This window comes from Zalophus californianus, chromosome 4, assembly GCF_009762305.2.
Source record: "Zalophus californianus isolate mZalCal1 chromosome 4, mZalCal1.pri.v2, whole genome shotgun sequence".
Lineage (NCBI taxonomy): Eukaryota > Metazoa > Chordata > Mammalia > Carnivora > Otariidae > Zalophus > Zalophus californianus.
Genome location: NC_045598.1, coordinates 70,479,312 through 70,499,940, shown reverse-complemented (window position 1 = coordinate 70,499,940; position 20,629 = coordinate 70,479,312). Strand labels below are relative to the sequence as shown.

At 40.4% G+C, this 20,629-nt stretch overlaps 1 protein-coding gene across 3 annotated transcripts in view; it reads left to right on the top strand.

Annotated features, from left to right (window-relative positions):
• LOC113935935 (uricase) overlaps positions 1-20,629 on the top strand; it is a 34,525-nt gene that overhangs the window by 3,185 nt on the left and 10,711 nt on the right. For 2 of the 3 annotated variants that reach the window (XM_027618602.1, XM_027618621.1), the window contains exons 1-4: positions 121-234; positions 10,022-10,240; positions 13,403-13,519; positions 13,618-13,696. In XM_027618602.1, the coding sequence (XP_027474403.1) occupies positions 205-234; positions 10,022-10,240; positions 13,403-13,519; positions 13,618-13,696 (445 nt within the window). In that variant the 5' untranslated portion in view covers positions 121-204. Of the gene's footprint in view, positions 1-120; positions 235-10,021; positions 10,241-13,402; positions 13,520-13,617; positions 13,697-20,629 lie in introns of those variants that run through there. The other variant, XM_027618610.1, reaches the window with a different exon arrangement.

Genomic DNA, 20,629 nt, shown 5'->3' with positions numbered 1-20,629 from the left:
GTCTCCACCTCTGGTTTTAGCCACTCAGCGTGGTCCTTTCGTTTCCCAAGAGGCCTTGGTGTCCGATTGGTTTTAATGCAACCAGGTAAACATATTGACTGCTCACCCTTCAGGTCAGATAAAAAATGTTAGAAAACATCTGTTTTGCCCAAACTATTCTTTTTCACTCTTGAAACTGAATTTGAAGTTGAAGGCCAAGAGAAAATGGCCCATTACCACAATGACTATAAAAAGGTGAGACCATTCTCTTTTTGGGGGAGGGAAGGGAGTAGACAGGCATATGAAGAGAATTTCTTAAATTGACTCAATTATTAAAGATGCTGTCATAAAAAGTAGCATTTTACCCTCTGCCTGGAAATCATTTTGGCTCTGATCTGTCCCTCTGAATATGGATCTAGATCAGTCACTTAGGGACCCAGACCAAACTGGAATCTTTCAAATCTTCTGGTTGAGTTGGAGTTTTTCAGGACTCAAGGTTCATGGGAAAGTGAGGGGTTGGGGCTCTATTTGTCTAAAGACAGAGTTTTGTGAAGGATGTTTGGACCACCCACCCACATTTTCCTGTGGTGCTTACAAAAGGGGCAGAATTCTGAGCCTCAGTGCAGACCTGCTAACTCAGAATTCTTCCACTTCGGCTTAGGAATCTGCATTTTTTTTTTTTTTACAAGGTTTGTGGTGATGCTGGTACACCCTAAACTTTGAGGCTTGCTGCCCTGAGCCAAGGCTGTGCTGTATCTGATAGGTTTGCCACCTATCAACTTGGTAAATAAAAAGAAAATTTCTGATCATTTCTCTGTGGGTATCATTTTGTTTTATATATGTTTTTATTGCATCCAAAAAAAAAAAGGATTTCAGCAACTGTAAACTTTTCATCAAGTTTTAAAAATTTCATAGCATGAAGTTTATTTTTCTAAGTTAAAATAAAATAAAATTAATTTTATCTTATGATAGCTTTTGGTAGTATAAAGGTAATAGCTGAGTACCCTAGGCTTAAGATTCATTGATGCAGGGGCGCCTGGGTGGCTCAGTCGTTAAGCGTCTGCCTTCGGCTCAGGTCATGATCCCGGGGTCCTGGGATCGAGCCCCACATCGGGCTCCCTGCTCAGCGGGAAGCCTGCTTCTCCCTCTCCCACTCCCCCTGCTTGTGTTCCCTCTCTCGCTGTGTCTGTCTCTGTCAAATAAATGAATAAAATCTTTAAAAAAAAAAAAAGATTCATTGATGCATTCAGAGAATATAAGCAACTTGTTTTCAGTTATGTAGGCTAAGGAACATTTGTTGAATAGGATATAAAATAATTCCTGTTTTCTCCTCATTACATGCTTAGCACAGGGCCTGGCCAAAAGTAAATGATCCACAAATGTTAGGTAAGATTATTTTTACTACAACCTGAGCCCTTCCTGTGGTTGGGCTGGGGGACATCTGTATTAGGATGCTATTTGCTAAATCCACTTTTATTTCAAGGTCTGGAAAAATGCTGTTAGGTTACTTTCTTTCAGATATAACTTTCAGTTAAGCTTTCTTATCTCCAGTTGTTGCTGACCTGATCATGCTGATTGTCAGTCTGTGACTTTTCTTATGCAATCACTAGGTATCAAACCCTGTCCTGGACATTGAGGGGCTCCAGAGATGTCAACATTACCCTAAAGACTAGATTCCAGTGTGTCCTGGTTTTTGCTGAAAACAGTGAAGTAATGTAAAAGGAAACTGAATTTCGTGGATGGAGAAAACGCAAACTGGATAGAATGTTTTTCACAATATCCACTTTTGAAGCCCAAGTGGTAGAAGATGACAAAAATACCACAGATCCTTCACAGTACAATTACCTCTAAAAACAGTAGAAAACCCCTTCATTATAACTTAGCCGAGTATAGTGAACAAAGTAGAGTTCTTCACTTGGTCATGGGCTTCTTAGTTCATAGTTGGAAGTTTGCGTTCATTCATCCAGTAATTCTGCAAGATCTCAGTCCTGATCTCCTTGAAATTGTGCCTCTTTCACTCTCGCTCTGTCATTTGTGCCTCTTTCACTCTCGCTCTGTCATATCATCCTAGACCCTTTTACGTCTCTTGCGTACACTCTGTCTCCTGTGTGTCTGTATCAATCCCGGTTCTTTATTTGGATCTATCTTCCAGTTCTCATATTCTCTCTTAGGCCACATTATTCTGTGACTTAATCTACCTCTTCCAAATAGCTAATTATATTTCTTCAGTTGTGTTTAATCTGTTTCTTAATGCATTTGGTAATGCATTTCTAGAGGTTCTATCGGGTTTTTTTCAAAATTCTCAGATTTACTTGGTCTTTTCTATGGTCTCTTGTTTTTTGCTCAAGAGAAGATACACTCTATCTCAAGGAGATATGCTCAGTTCTTTCTTTTATTTCTGTAAAAATATTAAATATGTTATTTTATATTTTGTGTTTGATAATTCCAATATCTGAAGTCTTTGCTGTTTGTGCTCGCTTCGGCAGCACGTATACTAAAATTGGAATGAAGTCTTTGCTGTTTGTTGTTTCTGCAACTCTCTCTCATGATACCTCGCTACTCTGTGTGCTTTTTTATTTTCGGCGGTGAGTCCATATTCTTTGAAGCCTTATCTGTGAAAATCTCTTGAGATTGAGATAAACTTGGATTTCTCCAGCCCCTGGCCTATGCTGGCTTCACTGAAATTTGGTCATCCTTTGAGGACTTCTGGAAGTCAGGCTGCTGGCTTTATTTTTATTTTTTTTTATTTTCAATAGCTTTTGAGGTATGATTTACATGCCAGAAAATTTATCTGTTTAAGTTTAACTTAATGTTCAAACTTTTACAAGACTGTTGATGTCCTGAGTAAAATCTGGAATGTGACAGACTGAAGGAAAAAGTTGATATCCTTATTGTGGGAGGAAGGCGGGGACTGGAATTATTTTGATGAAAATTGATGAGACAAGCAACTTGATACAGGTATTTGTGAAACAAAGAATTGTTTATGAAAAATGTTGTTAAAGGAAAACATAAGTAGAATTAATGGAAGAAGGCCAGAAAATTTTATTTTGTTAATTCCTATTCATCATTCATAGCTTTGTGGATGCCAGGCCCTCCTGGAAGCTATCCTTGATGTCCCTCAATCTGGCTTAGGTATCCCAGGGTTCACTGTATTTTTTTCAATGGGAGTAATTATCACAATGTGTTCTAATTACTTGGTTATGTTTCTGAGCCTTCTTCTTAAGAGCCGGGGTCCTCAGGCCAAATCTGGCCCACTGCCTGTTTTTGTAAATAAAGTTTTATGGGAACACAGCAACATCCATTCATTTATGTATTATGTATAACTATTTACGCTGTGATGGCGGAGCTGAGTAGTTGCAACAGAGACTGTATGGTCTGCAAAGCCTAAAATATGAACTTCTTGATTTTTTACTGAAAAGGTTTGTTCTAGTGTGAAGGGTATAAACTTCTAATGTATAATCCCTATCAGGGCAGAACAATGTCTGCCTGGTTTGCTATTGTATCTCTAGCACTTACCCTGGTGCTTATCACCTAGAAGGAGCTAAAGAAATATCGATGAATGAATGGATTGAATGAAAACGATTTCAGAGGTTTCTATTCTGGGATTACGTGGAATTCATAATGAATTAAATCTAAACAGATAAATAAATAGAAATGAGTATGCAGGCAAAATCCAATTTTAAAGAACTTGCAATGTTATGTCAAAAAGGCAGCTGGGTGTAGTGAAAACAATCAGGCAGGCCTGGGTTCCATGCCTGACCCTGCCTCTCAAAAGTCTTGTGGTTTTTGGGGTGCCTGGGTGGCTCAGTTGGTTGAGCATCTGCCTTCGGCTCGGGTCATGATCCCAGGGTCCTGCATCGGGCTCCTTGCTCAGCGGGGAGCCTGCTTCTCCCTCTGCTGCCCACCCCCCACCGCTTGTGCTTGCTCTCCCCCTCTTGCCCCCTCTCTCTGTGTCAAATAAATAAAAAATCTTAAAAAAAAAAAAGCCTTGTGGTTTTGGCTTTTTTTTTTTTTTTTTAAGATTTTATGTTTAAGTAATCTCCATACCCAACATGGGGCTCGAACTCACAACCCCTAGATCAAGAGTTGCTTGCTCCACCAACTGAGCCAGCCAAGTGCCCCCACAACAGCCATGTGGTTTTGACCAAACTATTTAACCTCAACACTGTCAGCTTCCTTCCCTCAAGGTGAGGCTCATGATCTGTGCTTTCAAAGAGTGCTCTCAGGATTCAGTGAGGGGCTGTGTGCATAGCCTCTGGCACATGACGAATGCTTATTAAATGCTGGTTCCTTCCCTCCTTGTTTCCTGTTCTTCTGTGACACTGTTCTGTCTTTATCTTTGCTGATGGACTAAAAACTGTCCTTTGGTGATACGGGTTTAATGACCACAAATACACCTACATCGCTCATGTTTATAGTCGTCCTTGCCCAGATAAAAGTCAATGTTTGACTCAAATGGAGTGCCTGTTACTGAAGACTGGAAGCTGAATTTTCATCCTGCCCCCAAGGGCAATGAGCTTTTCATTCTCCCCTTACTTCACTACTTAAACATCCTAGCCATACACTCAGAATCGATCAGAGCAGAGAATTCCCCTGCAATTTAAACCAATGACTTCCGTTCTAGAAAAAAGGGATGGCTTGGACTGGGGTCTCTCTGGGGGTCGATAAGTTCTGGCTGGTTCAGTGTAAGCAGAATACGGCTTTTCAGTCTCAGCAGGGCTCTGTCCACGGCCCGGGTCTGCCTGGTAGCCTTATAGCTTTGGGCAGCTCACTTTATATCCAAACAGGGATACTTCCTCTTAAATTGCAGGGGTCTGGGGAGGAAGAGATAAGATAATGTAGATTCCAATGAATGGAATTTTAAAAAATGGTATAGAAACTCAAGTTTGCATGGCCGTTTCCCTCCCTTTATATCCCTTCTCTCCCTAAAGAGTGGGCTGGCCATCCAGGGGGTGATCAGGGCTCTGCCTGTAGTGGGGAAGAGCCTGTTATTCAGGGGCAAATGGGTGGGGTTCTCCTCCTGCCTTCTGTCACGGAGTAATTTTGTGACCTTGGCAGGCTATTGAACCCCTAGTATCTCCCTTGGTCAAGCTTGGATTAAAAATAACCTACTTCACAGGGTCCTTGTAAAGGATCAGAGGGAATAATAGATGCCCAGTTCCTGACACAGATGAAACCCTCACTAAATGGTTACTACTGTTATTTTTATTCTCAAGACTTGCACATTTGGAAAGAGGTATCTTTCAGTGTATGCGTTTTAGTGACATTTTCTTCCCACCGAGTTCTTGGAGGTCTCCATCAATTCCTTGTTGTGGCGTTTCCCGCCCCCAATGCTAGAAAGCTGCTGAGGGCCTTGTTCCAGTCCCCAGCCCTAAGGCTACTGGCGCCATGGAGAGGTTGGCAAGAAAATTAGCATTTCCCCTGACATTTAGTGACTGAACTTTCTCTTCCTTTGTAATAGGCAGAAGTATGAAAATCACTGAGCACCTGTAAATAGAATCTTCATTAGCTAACAGGTCACCTTCCTTCTACCATAATTATGCATATGACTTGTTAGACTCTTTTTGAAGCATCTGCTTGACAAATCCCTTTAGAGTCACACTTTGAACATAACTCAGGGCATAGCCCTCCTTGATAGCAAAAATAAAGCCACTCTACAGCCTAAAGCAACATGACATTTTCTACCAGATATCAATATTTTCCCATCTGACATTTAGTAGATCCTAGGCAGCCAAAAAAAAAAAAAAGAAAAGAAAAGAAATACCAGCTGCTTCTAAGGTTATGATTCACCATTGTTGTTCTTATCCTTATGTATTGTTAAGATCTGCCAAAGTGATATTAAGATTGTTCAGATGAGTACTCCTTTTTCTCGTATTAGTTTAGCATCTTTCTCTGAAATCTTTTTGTTCACGAATACCCAAGAAAATAGTCAGGCAAAGGAAAAACCTGGGCACAGAATTGGAAGAACTTCTCCAGAACATTCCAAAGACAGAAAGAGAGGCCTGTCTCCATGAACAGTTCTTCCATCATGGTGCACTGCAACTGAGTTGATTTTTATACCTGTGTTGGGTCCTAAATAGCTAGCCCTTTTGTATTTGTCTCTGTTATGGAGGGAAGAGATAAGGCTTACAGAAGCTCTTCTAAGACTGAAGAGAAAATGTGAGTTATTTTTAAATTTAAAAAAGTTTTTTTTTTTAAACCTTTCTTAATATTTTCTACCTCAAATCCAACCACTGGGCCTTCTAGGGTTAACAGACTCCAGGCTAAGGACCCCTAGACCTGTAGTGACAGCCTTCATCGTTTTCAGTATGGCTTGCAAATAAGAGAATGCTCACGATCTCATTACAGAAGTGAAAAATAAAATTAATTTACAATCTCAGAGTGTTGTCTCCAACATTACTTGCGGGCAAGTAATGATTTCTATCCTCTTATCTTTCAAGACATGTCTAAGAAAAGGGGATTTTCCTTGTGTAGAGCCAGGTAACTCATCCAGAGTATTGCTCTAGGAAATTGAGTTTCCTTTTGTAACTTTGTTTCCTGAAGCCACACAAGGCTGAGGAAGGACATCCAAAGTATGAAGGCAGAGGTAGGCCTTGTCATAGCAGCAGTCTTTCTGGATTGGTGTGCAATCTGGGTTTTTATCTCTAACAGTAATTGGAACCCTTTGATATAAAATCTGACATGTAGTTATTATTTATCAATGGTAATTATGGCTAACATTTATTGAACACTCACTATTTGCCAGGCCCTTTTCTGAGTGCTTTGTGGTTTTTCCCACAGAATCCTCACAGCAATCCTGAGAGGTGGGCACTACCATTATTCCCATTTTATAGATGGAGAAATTCACCTCCACGTGCAGAGCTAATAGGTGGCAGAACAAAGGTGCACCCCTGTGCTGCCTGATTCCAGAGCCCAGAGCCCATCCTCTCAGCCACCTGCCCACCCTCCACATGACAGCCGCCTTCCTATCTTACTGTGCGGTTATCTTGGATATGGATCTCTGCACCGCACTGTGCTTTCTACACCATAGGGTTCTGGCACCTACTTCTGATGTCTCTGCCTGCAGAAATGGGGGAAGTCTTATTGAGGAGAACAGCCTCATTTCTGGTCTGGACCCGTTATCTGTCAGGTCCTGCCAAGAGACTCTCGGGCATCCCACACCTCTGTTGTTCCATTCTGCTCCGTCCTCAGATGGTTATGTCCTTTTTCTTCTGACTTATTACCCGGTAAATGTGATTACTCAAGCTTTGCTCTGGTGCCAAGGCCTGGTTGGGAGCTCGGGGAGGAAGGCTGACCTCTCCTGCACGCATCACGCAGGAGCTCCATGATGGCTGCGCTGTGTGGAGTGCTCAGTCTTGTTAGCACTGTGAGCACTTTGTGCTGCGTCCCTGACTCTCTCTACACTCAGTTCTGCCCTTCCCGGGCCTTCATTCTCCAGTCAGCTGTGCCTGTGATCTCCAGGCTGCGGCGATCAGAGAGCTGATGGTGCCTTCCCCACTTTCCCAGGAAGAGGAACTTCCTGCTCAGGGTTTGAGCTGACGTGGCAATTCTGTATTGAAATCTTTGGGATATTTTCATTAACTATTCCATGTCACCACACAAGAAGTGGAGGTGATGGTGCACCAGTCATTCAGCCATGCCATATTTGTTAAGCACCTATTTATGTTCTAGGCACTGTGCTGAGCACTGGGGTTGCCATGACAACTAAGATAGAATGGTTTCTGCTTTCATGGTCACCCGTTTTTTAACAAACAGACACATGATGAGGCAATTGGAACATAATTTGATAAAGGCTCTGCTAAGGCAGTAATTCTTTCCAGAGCATATAGAAGAGGCACCTACTCCAGCCCTGAAGAACTGGGCAGATAACCGGGAGAAGTGGCATCTGAGACCTGAAGGGTGACTAGAATAAGTTCGGCAGGTGAAGGGGTTGGTAGTTGGGTGGAAGGAAGAGAAAGAGTGCCCAAGGAAGAAGGAATAGCATATTCAAAGGCCTACAGGCAGAGAAAGCATGCAGAGCCTGGGCAAGCCCAATGAGCTCAGGATAGCTGAAACAGAGTTTGAAATAGGCTGTGGCAAGACATGCAGTTGGAGAGGTGAGCAGGGTTGGGGACCTGAAGGGTGGCTATCATTGAATCTTTCTATGTATCATGTAGGAACCACTTGCTTTCACAGACTGAGCTACTGTAGCTTGGGTATTTAGTGGCAGGGTGTAGGACTGAGGGGTCACATTTATTGAGTCCTGCTGTGTCTTGCAGCTGATGGATGATCTGGGAGACCTTTGGTTCTGGCCCCTCATCCATGCCGTCCAGGGGCCCCAGGCCAGCCAAGTGCCTCCCTCCCCCTGGTGGAATCCCTGTGGCTCAAAAGTCATGTCAGAGTCTTCCTCCGACTGCGGCCAGCAGTGCTCTCTACTCTAAAACCTGGTGCCTTCACTCAAAGTCCCTCTTGCCATCCCTGCCGCTGCTGTGCCCGCAGCTGGGCCTGACGTGGCCACTGTAGTTGGGGGTGGCCCTCGCTGCTCCACTAGGTACTAGGAACTGAGCTGGGACGTTCACACTCACCAGCAACTCCTACAAGTAGGGGTGGTTATCTCCGTTTGTACAGCCGGGGAAACTGAGGGCCAGAACCAACAAATTATTTGTTGCAAGCCACAAAGCTATAAACGGCAAGACAGAATTTGGACCTGGTCTGATTCCAAAGCCCCTGCAACCACAAGCGGTGACTCTTTCCTTGTCCATATTATCATTCTTATTAAGATCCTTTAAGTCCGCTCTTTGTGTTGTCTTATTGATCCTGTTCTTGAAGATAAGTCCCTCCAAAACTGGGTCAGAGGCTTTTGAGGGACCTCTCCAAGAGTCGTCCCTTTAGTCAGCAGCATGTCCTAGCAGGCTCTGTCCCTGAGACTTAATACCATCTCTCATACTTTATGATTCCTCCCTGGGGATCTGGTGACACTTTACGTAAGCAGAATTTGGGGCTGCCATCAGCATATTGCCTACGTGCCATTAGCAGGTGAGGTTCCTCTGTGACCCTCCCCAGACTCTCATTGCATGTTGTTTCTGATTTACTTTTATTTTTGTCACTTTGCTTTCATTACCATTTTAATGTTCAATTTTGACCCTAACTAAAATAGGGTTTTCTGCCCCTCTGCTCCCTCCTGCCTCTTCTCTCAAATACCAGTAAAGTCCAGGGACGAATCTTCTGAATCCTAGCAGTGGGGTTGGATTGCATTCGCTAGTGAGAGCTTGGGCTCCAGATAAGGCTACTAATCAATCAGTCACCAGGCTTTTATTAAGTGTTTCTTCGCTAAAAGCATAGCTGTCTCTGCAGCCAGATGGCCCTGGCTCTGCCCTCCTAAAGGTAATCTGGACCCTGTCACTAATTACTCTTCTTCCCGGCAGCAAGTAGAAGAAGCAGTTTGCAAATTGTTTTTATTGATCACACGGCATTTTCTCCAGAGTATGGCTCAGTATAAAAAAAGAGGATATAATTATTCTCAGTTAACATAGTCAAAACATGTTAATAGAAGAAGGGCAGTCTACACAGTGGTTCGGAGGACAAAATCTGAAGTCAACAGATCTGACTAGGAATCCTTGGCTCTATCCTTCACGAACTATGTGGAGTAGAGCAGGTCACTTAAACTCTTTGAACCTCAGTTTCTCCCTCTGTAAAATGGGAATAATATGAGTTTATATATAGAGCTGTTACAAGGATTAAGTTAGCAGGAATTAAATAAAACAGAGTAAAGAGTTCAGTCCAGGAGATACTGTTATTGTTATCATTAGTTATTGTTATCAGGAAAGCCCTGTACCTGTCTGTCTTCAGGCTAGCGGGATATATTTTCATCTGTTTCTCATAATTCTCTTTTCTCCGTTAAAGTTCCCATTTCGCTTCAAAGGTCGGATGTAGTCTTGCTTTCATAAATACTCTTAACTCTCACCTTTTATAATTATGTGATTAAATCAAGGCTTAAGAGCTTGGAGTTGACTTTTTGCTTTCGTTAAGTTTCTTCAATAAGAGGACTGTGTTTTTGTTGTAGAATGATGAGGTGGAGTTCGTCCGAACTGGCTATGGGAAGGATATGGTAAGAGTTCTTCATATTCAGCGAGATGGAAAATACCACAACATTAAAGAGGTGGCAACTTCAGTGCAACTTACTCTGAGCTCCAAAAAAGATTACATGCATGGAGATAATTCAGACATCATCCCCACAGACACCATCAAGAACACAGTTCATGTCTTGGCAAAGTTTAAAGGGGTAGGTGTCATTCTTCTTAGATGCTGCCTATCTTGATGCAGAACTCACTGTACTATAACCTGAGGGTATTATTTGCTTACTGCAAGTTCCCTTTATTTTTTAACCCTATTTTTACATTTAAGCCACTAATTTTTAAAAATTTCTATTCTAAAATTCTCAGCCTTACAGAAAAGCTTTTTTTTTTTCTTCTTCTTCTTAACCTCACTTCTTCTCTTTTTTGGTTCTCAACTTACTACATCTTTTAGGAAGAGAATCCTATCTGACAAATTTACATGTTCTCTCTTAATTAGGATCATTGGCAAATCAAGGCCCTGGGAGGATTTCAGAATAGGATTTTATACATTTTTGTCATACATTTCTTTGATTCCTCTAGCTAATTTAGAATGGTGTACATTTATAGAAAAAAGTACCATTTCTCTTCCTGCTGTTACTATAGAAGAAAATCTTGAGTATAAGATATATTTCAAAATATATTTGCCCAACTTTTGATGCCTTCCTAATTTTCCCAACTCCATGACCACTTAGTATCTGTATATTGTGGTAAGTGCACTCTTCAAAAGGGTCTTGAAGCTGATAGAATCTGCTATTTTAACACTTCACCTTCCACTTTCTTTAAGTGTGAGTGAAGCTGTGTTGGAGCACTAGCAGATTTCTGGGCAACTCAAGATAATTTTTCTTTTTTTTTGCACAGGCATGCAGATGTTATTTATTTATTTATTTATTTATTTATTTATTTATTTTTATTTTATTATGTTATGTTTATCAGCATACATTGCATCATTAGTTTTTGATGTAGTGTTCCATGATTCATTGTTTGCGTATAACACCCAGTGCTCCATGCAGAACGCGCCCTCTTTAATACCCATCACCAGGCTAACCCATCCCCCCACCCCCTCCCCTCTAGAACCCTCAGTTTGTTTTTCAGGGTCCATCGTCTCTCATGGTTCGTCTCCCCCTCCGATTTACTCCCCTTCATTCTTCCCCTCCTGCTATCTTCTTCTTTTTCCTATTTTTTTTTTTAACATATGATGTATTATTTGTTTCAGAGCTACAGGTCTGTGATTCAACAGTCTTGCACAGTTCACAGTGCTCACCATAGCACATACCCTCCCCGATGTCTATCACCCAGCCACCCCGTCCCTCCCACCCCCCACCACTCCAGCAACCCTCAGTTTGTTTCCTGAGATTAAGAATTCCTCGTATCAGTGAGATCATATGATACGTGTCTTTCTCTGATTGACTTATTTCACTCAGCAAGATAATTTTCCTATTTGCTAAGAAGTCTAAAAAGACAAGACATGTAGACTGGAAAACTTCTTTTCTCATGCTTTTGCATGAATGCACGCTCAGAATGCATGAAATGAACAGATTAATTGAAATATAATTTCTGCAAGGCCTCCCTCCCTGCTGAACCTTTCTCTTGCTAATCAGAGTGGCCCAGCAAGCATAAACATGGCTATGGACGCAAACAATGAATCATGGAACACTACATCAAAAACTAATGATGTACTGTATGGTGACTAACATCACATAATAAAAAAACAAAACAAAACATGACTATGGACAAAGGCATTGCTCTCTTGAAAAATTAAATTGAAAATAGGCTTTCGTCTTGAGCTATAGAAGAGGACCAGGTAACACAGATTCTTGTATTTCTTGCACTGTGTGAGAGATACAGAAAAGTGATGGAATGGACCTGGGTATTAAAAACAATTAGAATTTACTCATTATATATAGAATGACCATATAATTTCTTATCCAAACCAAGACATTTTTTTCTTTTGATTTTTTTTTAATTGAGGTATAATTGGCATAAAACTTTATATTAGTTTCAAGTGTACCACATAATGATTTGATATTTGTATATATGGGGAAATAAATATTTATTTCTTGAGATGAGAACTTTTAAGATTTGTTCTCTTAGCTACTTTCAAATAGGCAACACAGTGTTATTAACTGTATTTGCTGTGCTGTACATTGTATCCCCCTGACTTATTTATTTTATAACTGGAAGGTTGTACTTTTTGACTCTCTTCACCCATTTTGCTCACCCCCTCTCGCCTGGCAAACAGTATTCTGTTATCTATATCTATGAGCTTGATTTTTTTCTGTTTGTTTTTGTTTTGTTTAGATTCCACATATAAGTGAGAACATATGGTATTTGTTTTTCCCTGACTTATTTCACTTAGCATAATGCCATCAAGGTTCATCTATGATCTATGTTATCACAAATACAAAGATTTCATTTTTTATAGCTGAATAATATTCCATTATATATATATAAAATATATATACACCATATATATACCATATAAATATGGTATAAATAATAAATATAAACCATAAATATATATATGTATACACACACCACATTTTCTTTATCCATTTATCCACTGATGGACACTTAAATTGTTTCCATATTTTAGCTATTGTAAATAATGCTGCAATGAGCATACATCTTTTTGAGTTAATATTTTTGTTTTCTAAACTAGGACACTTCTGAGAGTGAAATAAGATGCTAAAGAGGCATAAAACAGAACTATCCTGGGGAAACCTGTACAAACAGTCCACCTTAGGCACAGACATAAATCATTTGTAGACTGTGCTAAGACCATAACCCATTGTCTAAAGATTATTATGAAGAATTTGCGTGAAAGTAGGGAGCTGCTTTATGGGGTGGAGAGCTGGGGATGGTCCATAGAAGGCCTGTTTGCAAAGCAAAGAAGCAGAAGTGGTTCTACATTAATGTTTTTCCTTGGGAAACTGGAAGGTCCATTGGCCAATGTCATAAACACACCAGAGCACTTTGGAGTATACTGTGGTACTGTAGTTGGGGTGGGTGATGACTGAGCTCACCATAAGGAGAATCTAAATGTTAAGTTTCATTTTGCTCATCCACTGACACATTTCTTCCTGCAAAACAGGTTTCTTTTAAAAATAGGGTAGTCTCACCTGGTAATGGCGATCTATTAACTCACACTTAGAAGACGTTGTGAAAAATCGAGATAGGGGCCAATTCACCTCTCCAGAGTCTTTCAAAATCTCTATTTCTCTGATTCTAAAAAAACATTTGAACAGGAGAGAGAACTCCATGGGTATTTAAAAATTATTTTTAAATGAGGCAGTTGTTTCTGATCATTACCATTTTGTTTCCTTTTACAGATCAAAAGCATAGAAACTTTTGCAATGAACATCTGTGAGCATTTTCTTTCTTCTTTTAACCATGTCATCCGAACTCAAGTCTATGTGGAAGAAGTCCCTTGGAAGCGTTTTGAAAAGGTTACCTCAGTTATTTGTGCTGTCAGCTTAATTAAAGAAATTGGCTTTATGACATATGCTGAAATTTTACTGGAAACAATTTTTTTTCTAATTTTCAGAATGGAGTTAAGCATGTCCATGCATTTATTCACACTCCCACTGGAACGCACTTCTGTGAGGTTGAACAGATGAGGGGTGGTGAGAAAATATTTTTCATGTTTTGATTCTGCAATAGCAATTTCAATATTTTATTCTTCTAAACAATTCTGTTTATTAGCATTGAGGAAAACTGTAGAGAATTTTGAAGGCATTTAAATCTGAGATGGAAATGAGCATTGTGACTCTGGAGTACAATTAAAAACTATCTGCTTTTTAGCCTAGTGTAAAAATGAAATAATACATTTTGCAACAAATCTAGGGGTTGAATAAGGTAGATCATTTTTATCATCTGATTCTGAGGTGAGGGAAAAAAAGGTCCAGGCTGACAGAACCCCAAATCTCTGAATTTTCTGACCGGTACTTTTTGTACAATACCATGCTATAATTATAACAACCTTTGTAGGAAATAGCCAGTAAATAACAATCGAGTTTCCCTGACATTTTATTTTCATAATAAGACCACTGATATTATTATAATTACTATAGAATGAACCCCATTTAAATAGCAATGACAATGATATAATTCTTTCTATTTACTAAGAAATTTAAAACTTAACTGAGGAACATAATTACAATATGGACCTTGTTAGTACTGATGATTGAACATAGCAAATATCAAAATTCCCAAAGCTTGTCTCCCACTGCTTGGTTGAGATGGTCAGAGCAGAGTTTAATAATTGGCTATGAGTTAGAGTAGAGGACCTCTAAGAACCTTGGAGCCAAACGTGGTAGATAGGTCTCTATCCTAATAAAAATAAACTTCTGGGGCACCTGGGTGGCTCAGTCATTAAGCGTCTGTCTTGGGCTCGGGTCATGATCACAGGGTCCTGGGATCGAGCCCCGCATCGGGCTCCCTGCTCCGCGGGAGCCTGCTTCTCCCTCTCCCACTCCCCCTGCTTGTTGTGTTCCCTCTCTCGCTGTCTCTCTCTCTCAAATAAATAAATAAAATCTTTTAAAAAAAAAATTTCATGATCATCATAAATTGAGAACGTGGACTCTGAACTTTTTCCCTTTTCAATGATTCTTCCCTTCCTTCTCCTCTCGCTCCTTCGCTTCCCTTCCCTTCCCTTCCTTTGCTGTATCTCCTTCTCGCTCTTCTCTAGCTCTCTTCAGTAAGAATTGGAGGTAGCATCTCATAAATGTTGGAAATATTACAAAGTTAATAAAATATAAGTCCCTTTGGAGTTCTATTGGATAATGCCTTCCCTTAGAAAGTTCTATTGTATTAGCTGTGGTTTAATAATTTTCGTTATCTGTATTAAATTCCAGGCACAGCCATAGCCTTCTCAGTGTTTAATTAACAGTTGTGTAATTATTGTCCTATAAAGGAGACTTAATAACTAGTTGTTAAATTAAGTTGAAGAGATAATGATTTTTTAATCCCCCAAATGCTTAGCCATGTGATATATTGACTTGCTGACTGAGCTGTGAGTTAGTTGAAATGTAACTTTCCTTCCTTCCTTCCTTCCTTCCTTCCTTCCTTCCTCCCTCCATTCCTTCCTTCCTTCCTTCCTTCCTTCCTTCCTTCCTTCCTTCCTTCCTTCCTCCCTCCATTCCTTCCTTCCTTCCTTCCTTCCTTCCTTCCTTCCTTCCTTCCTTCCTTCCTTCCTTCCTCCCTCCATTCCTTCCTTCCTTCCTTCCTTCCTTCCTTCCTTCCTTCCTTCCTCCCTCCCTTCCTTCTTTCCTTTTGCATGTGACTTTGGGAGAGAAAGAGAAAAAAATGTTTCCTGCCTCCCCAAACCAGGGTTTTCTTACCCAAACCACACGGACTAGCCTCAAAAAATTATAAATTCTAAACAGCACTGTCCAGCAGAAATATAATGCAAGCTACATATGTAATATTAAAATTTTCTGGTAGTCACATTAGGAAAGAAAAAAGAAATTAATTTTAATAATATATTTTATTTAATCCAATATATCCACAATGCCCCATTATATATGCTATAAATATCAATTACTAATGAAATATTTCACATTCTTTTTAAAAAGTTAAGTCTTTGAAATCCTGGGTGTATTTTATATTTACAAGCCATCTCAGTTCACACTTCCCATATTCCAAGTGCTTAAGAGCCACGTGGGGCTAGCACTACCATATTAATTAGCATAGCTCTAAACCAAATCATAAGTGATTTTGCAATATTTAGTATATCCCTCTTTTGACTTTCAAGTATGTAAAATAATAGTAGGGGCTAGAATTAGATTTGGGGAGAGCTAACTAAAAAATGAGAACATGAATGAAATATGTTTATGTGATTCATTGAAATACTATTCATTCAACAATTGGATTTTGAGGACTTTTTATGTATCCTAGGGCTGTAAATTCAGAGGTGAAAAAGACATTGCTTGGCCCTAGTGAGTTTACAGTAGATGAATAGCAGGAGATAGACTTATAGAAAGATTTATTGCAATATCAGGGGCTAAAAATCACAATGAAGGAATCAAAGTTATGCGAGGAAGGCAAAGAGGTGCAAAAACCTAACTCTTCCCAGGGTAGTCTGGAAGGCTTGACAGGGGAGGAGGAAATATTCCAACTGACTTTTGAAAAATGATTCAGGATGTGCTGGGCATAGAAGGGTAAAGAAAATTACAGGTGGAAGAAATAGAATGTACATGGGTAGGACCTATGAAGGAGTGGAGGAGGGAAACTAAAATATTTTGGACATCTGCCTTTTGCTGACCACCACCCTGGGCAAGTAATTTTTGTTTTAAAGGGCAAAGCATTTGAGGAATAGTAGCAAGTTTAAAGGGTCTAGTTCTTAGAATGTAAGGAGCTGAGATGAAAATGAAGAGATTGATTTGGGCTGGATTTGGAAGGGCCTTGTGTAGCATGCTAGCAAGATTGGTCTAACTTGGAGGCAGTTTTGCATGGTGGTAAAGCCATAGGTGTTGGACTCTGACTACGCTATATTTGAATTTGAGCTCCACTACTTAATAACTTTGTGACTATGAGAAAGTTACTTATGCTACCTCATTGGTTTTCATTTGTGAGATGATGATAACAGTGATCACCTCAATGGCCCAGAGAATTAAAGGAGATAAATATTAATATAAAGCATTTTAGCACAGTACCTGGCACATAGGAAGTACTCCTTAAATGAAAGCTACTAGTATTATTATTTAGGATGGCCATAGAGACCCAGGAAAGGTCTGTGTGTGTGTGTGTGTGTGTGTGTGTGTGTGTGTGTGTGTATGTACCATTCAGTAATTCTGACCAAGGTTACTGTGCACTGCCTGGATGAAACAGGCAGTAGTGAGAAATTTGGGACCTTGTTGCAGAGATGGAGAAATGATGGAGTCGGATCTCAGGCAGTGAGAAGTAGAGATGGAGAGGGCATTATATGAGGCATTTCTCAAAGGTACTGAATGTGTGTGAGGGGTTGGGTAGGGGTGGAAGGTACAGAGAAGGAGAGGTTAAAGTTGCCCTAAAGCTGGGGGCTCGCAGGAACTGACTGAGGAGAACACATATGATGAAAAAGTGTTCAGGGGGAAGCTGGTGAATGAGGGTAATAAGGGATCGAGGTAGATTTGGAGACCATCAACAGACTGATGGTGGGTGAAGCTGTGGGCAAGAAGGAGCCATTTCAGGAAAACAAGTGAAATGAGAGGAGAAAAGTGAGAGGACTGGGGGAAATTCCCCAGTTTACGGGTTGGGCAGTCTGAAAAGTCAGACAGAAGAAAGGACAGAGAGAGAGAAGGAAGATTGGAGAGAGTGGTGTCATGGAATTAAAACAAAAATACATTTCAAGAAATCAGGGACCGTGTTAGGATAACAGGATACATAACACACAGGTTCATATGTATTGGCTCCATACAAGAAGCTCACTGCTTTTTGTAAAAGTCCAGTTCAGTGTGTGTGTGTGCGTGCGTGAGTGCGGGCATGCGTTGGGGTGATGCTCTGCTCCAGGAAGTTATTCAGGAATCCAGGTTGATGCAACCTTACATTTTTTTAATCCTTACTTTTTGGGGTCACCTTGAGAGTAGATCCCCTTACCAGACAACCAGGAGAAGAAAAGAGCTTGGAGGAGCCAAAGGAGGAGGCAAAACCCCTCAAGCATAACACCAGGCCTGAGACTAGCTAGTACACAGCACTTCTACTGGAGAGAACGCAATCACACAGCCACACCCAACTGCAATGGAGGCTGGGAAATGTAGTCTACCCAGGTACCCAGGAGGAAGAGGAAACAGATTTAGTAAACAGCAAGCAGTGTTTGCCACAGGAAGGTTCAGAAGTTTGGATTGAAAGAAGACTGAAGAATAAATGTGCAGTTTGGCAAATGGGTCACTGGTGACTTCCAAAAGAATATTTTAGCAGGGCCTGGAAGTGGAAATCGAGTGGCCAAGGTTAGGTCTCCGCTGACCATAAGAAGAAAACCGTCTACTCTTTACACCCTTGTTCTTTCCAGGAATTACTGGAAGCTATCGTCAGCCTGAATTCTAGTCACCTGGTTGCTGCAGAATGGAAAAACTAGTCACCATAATAAGGCGAAAGCTTTTTCTTTCTGCGGAAAGCCTCAATGCTTCAGGGTACTCCAGTCGTTATGGTGATGTTCCCAGAAGCCCCAGCTTGACTCATCTAGAGTCCAGCGTCCCTCTGAATGTCATGCAGGGCTGGCAGGGGTCAGGGTAGGGGAAAAGGGATCTGTTGCCTTAAGTGTATGCAGTATGTGTGTGGACACGTATATGAGTATGTGTATCTGCCAGTGTTGTGTACATAAAAATGACATTTGTACTCTGTCCCTCTTTGGAAAGTAAGGATCTATGATCTTAGGGTAGCAAAGTTTAATTCTTAATTTGCTTATTATCCAAGAGCTAAAACTGCAGGTATTTTGAGGTAAGTCAATGAACAAGCATTATCATAAGAAATGCCCTTGCATAGGCCTAACTGAAGACAATAATGGGTATCTACCCCTGCCCCTCCAAACCCCAATTCACATGGCAAAGACTGTTGTTACAAACTTGTAAGTAAGGCTTTTGGTGAGGGGCTAGCTAGTTGGTGAGAATTCTGCCCACTCAAACACATGCACTTAATCACACATTCAACCATGCAACTCCCAATAGGGACTCTTCCCAGCAGGATATGTAACTAAAGGACTGGATTCTTTCTTATCAATTGAACACACATTTATAGAAAGCCTACTGAATCTCGAGCACCATTTTAGGCCCTAGAATTGCTGTAAAACTCCCATTACACTATTTTCCTAGCGGATCTTTGAAAGCTACATCATTAAGTGTACTTTTACCTATTTCAAAGTCTGTTAGTTCCAAGGGAGAATCTGGAAGAGAGAGAGAAATTTGTTCACCCAAAGGGATGACAAATGTTATGTTTGTGACTTGCCAAACTCTGAGAGAAGAGCTAGGTTCTGCATGTGTGATGCAAGTCGTTGGTTCAGGCATTCTAAGGAACCTGGATCCTACAAACTCTTTCTCTCATGTGTCTCCCTGAACGATAAGCGTAGCCAAGTCTTGAAGTTGCTGAGATGGTTGAGTCACTAATTTGGACTAAATTGCCCCCCAGACCTCTACAGTATTTGATTTATAACTCACAATTCTTTAAGAATCAAATTCCTCCCAATCTGACAGTAAGTATAAAAATTCAGCTAAGGCATTGCTAAGTAGAGGAATGGTAGATGGAGAAGACATGTCAGCTAAGAGATATTGTCTTCTGGAAGTAAAAAGAAAAAAAAAAATCTATTGACATGGAGACCAGTAGGGCCTTGGAGGTGGTCTTAAGGAAGGAGGGGTGATGAAACTGAAGTCCTAGAGGAGAGTAATTTCAGAGGCTCGGCAGGCAGAAGAAGTGAGAGGGAGGAACTGGAGACTCAGGACAGAGACGGCCCATTGCCAAGAAGGCTGTGTATGTCCTTTTTGATATCACGACAGAAACACTCTTCAGTTTCTCCAAAAGATGAGTTTTTAGTACACACAAGTTTTTTTTAAATCATCTCTATCACAACCTCGTTGTACAAAAGCCCAGTTAACTTCCTTCCACCTGGCTGACACCTTTTCCCCATCCAGAGTTGCACGGAGGTACCTTGCATTCTCCCTGCATGAGTGAAATGGACTCTCAAAGACAAATGATATTTAATCTTCACTTTCTCTAGCACTTCACAAGTTTGAGGTTTTTCTACTAGAATGATTTAATATAGTTTTAAAATATCCTCCTTTTAGCTATTTGTGTCCTTTTTGGAGGTGTTAAACATGGAAGCAATTATCCTCTTCATGACAGGATTTTTTTTTTCTTGGCTCAATAAAGCTTTGTGCTTTGTGACACCTGATGCGTAGGTAAGGAATTGGGCTTATTTTCTATTAATTTGCAGTGAGTTTCTTTCCCTTAGAGAGCTAAGGGGTAGGATGTATGCTTCTTTGAGAGATAAACCACAATCTGTTAAGTGTGTAGGAGGACACTAAAAGCTAGCAAAGATTATGTTCTAGCAAAGTAAAATGTGAAAAATCTTCTTTTGCATTACTCTATAACCATGGCAAAAAAAAAAGGAAAAAAGCTGATTAAGTGGTTTCATGACAAGTAACCTAGAAAAGGACAGTCCTTTTGGTTGAATTAATTCTGTTAGTATAAATTGGAATTGTTTTTAGCCTGTGTGAGGCAACATATTTTTAGTTGATGGGTCCATGAATTTGAAAGGCTCAGGTTCGTACCAGTGTTCAGAAAACTGGGGCACCGCCAACAGAGAAGATAAAATAAGCTCTTTGATTTCATCCAGAGTGTCTAATGTGTGCCAAGGAAGAAAAATTTTTCACATTAAAAGAGAATAGGGGTTTTTTGTTGTTGTTTCTTCATAGAATGATGAGTGCACCAGAGTAGATGATTTGTGTTCTGCCAAAACTGTGGCAATGGTTAATTGTCTTTGGGAACATAAAAACATTTTATTCTATGTGAAACTGAGGCCAGAACACATTAGAAAATTCAACTTTTTCTTCATTTTCAGATTCTAGCAAGAAAATAGATCATTTAAA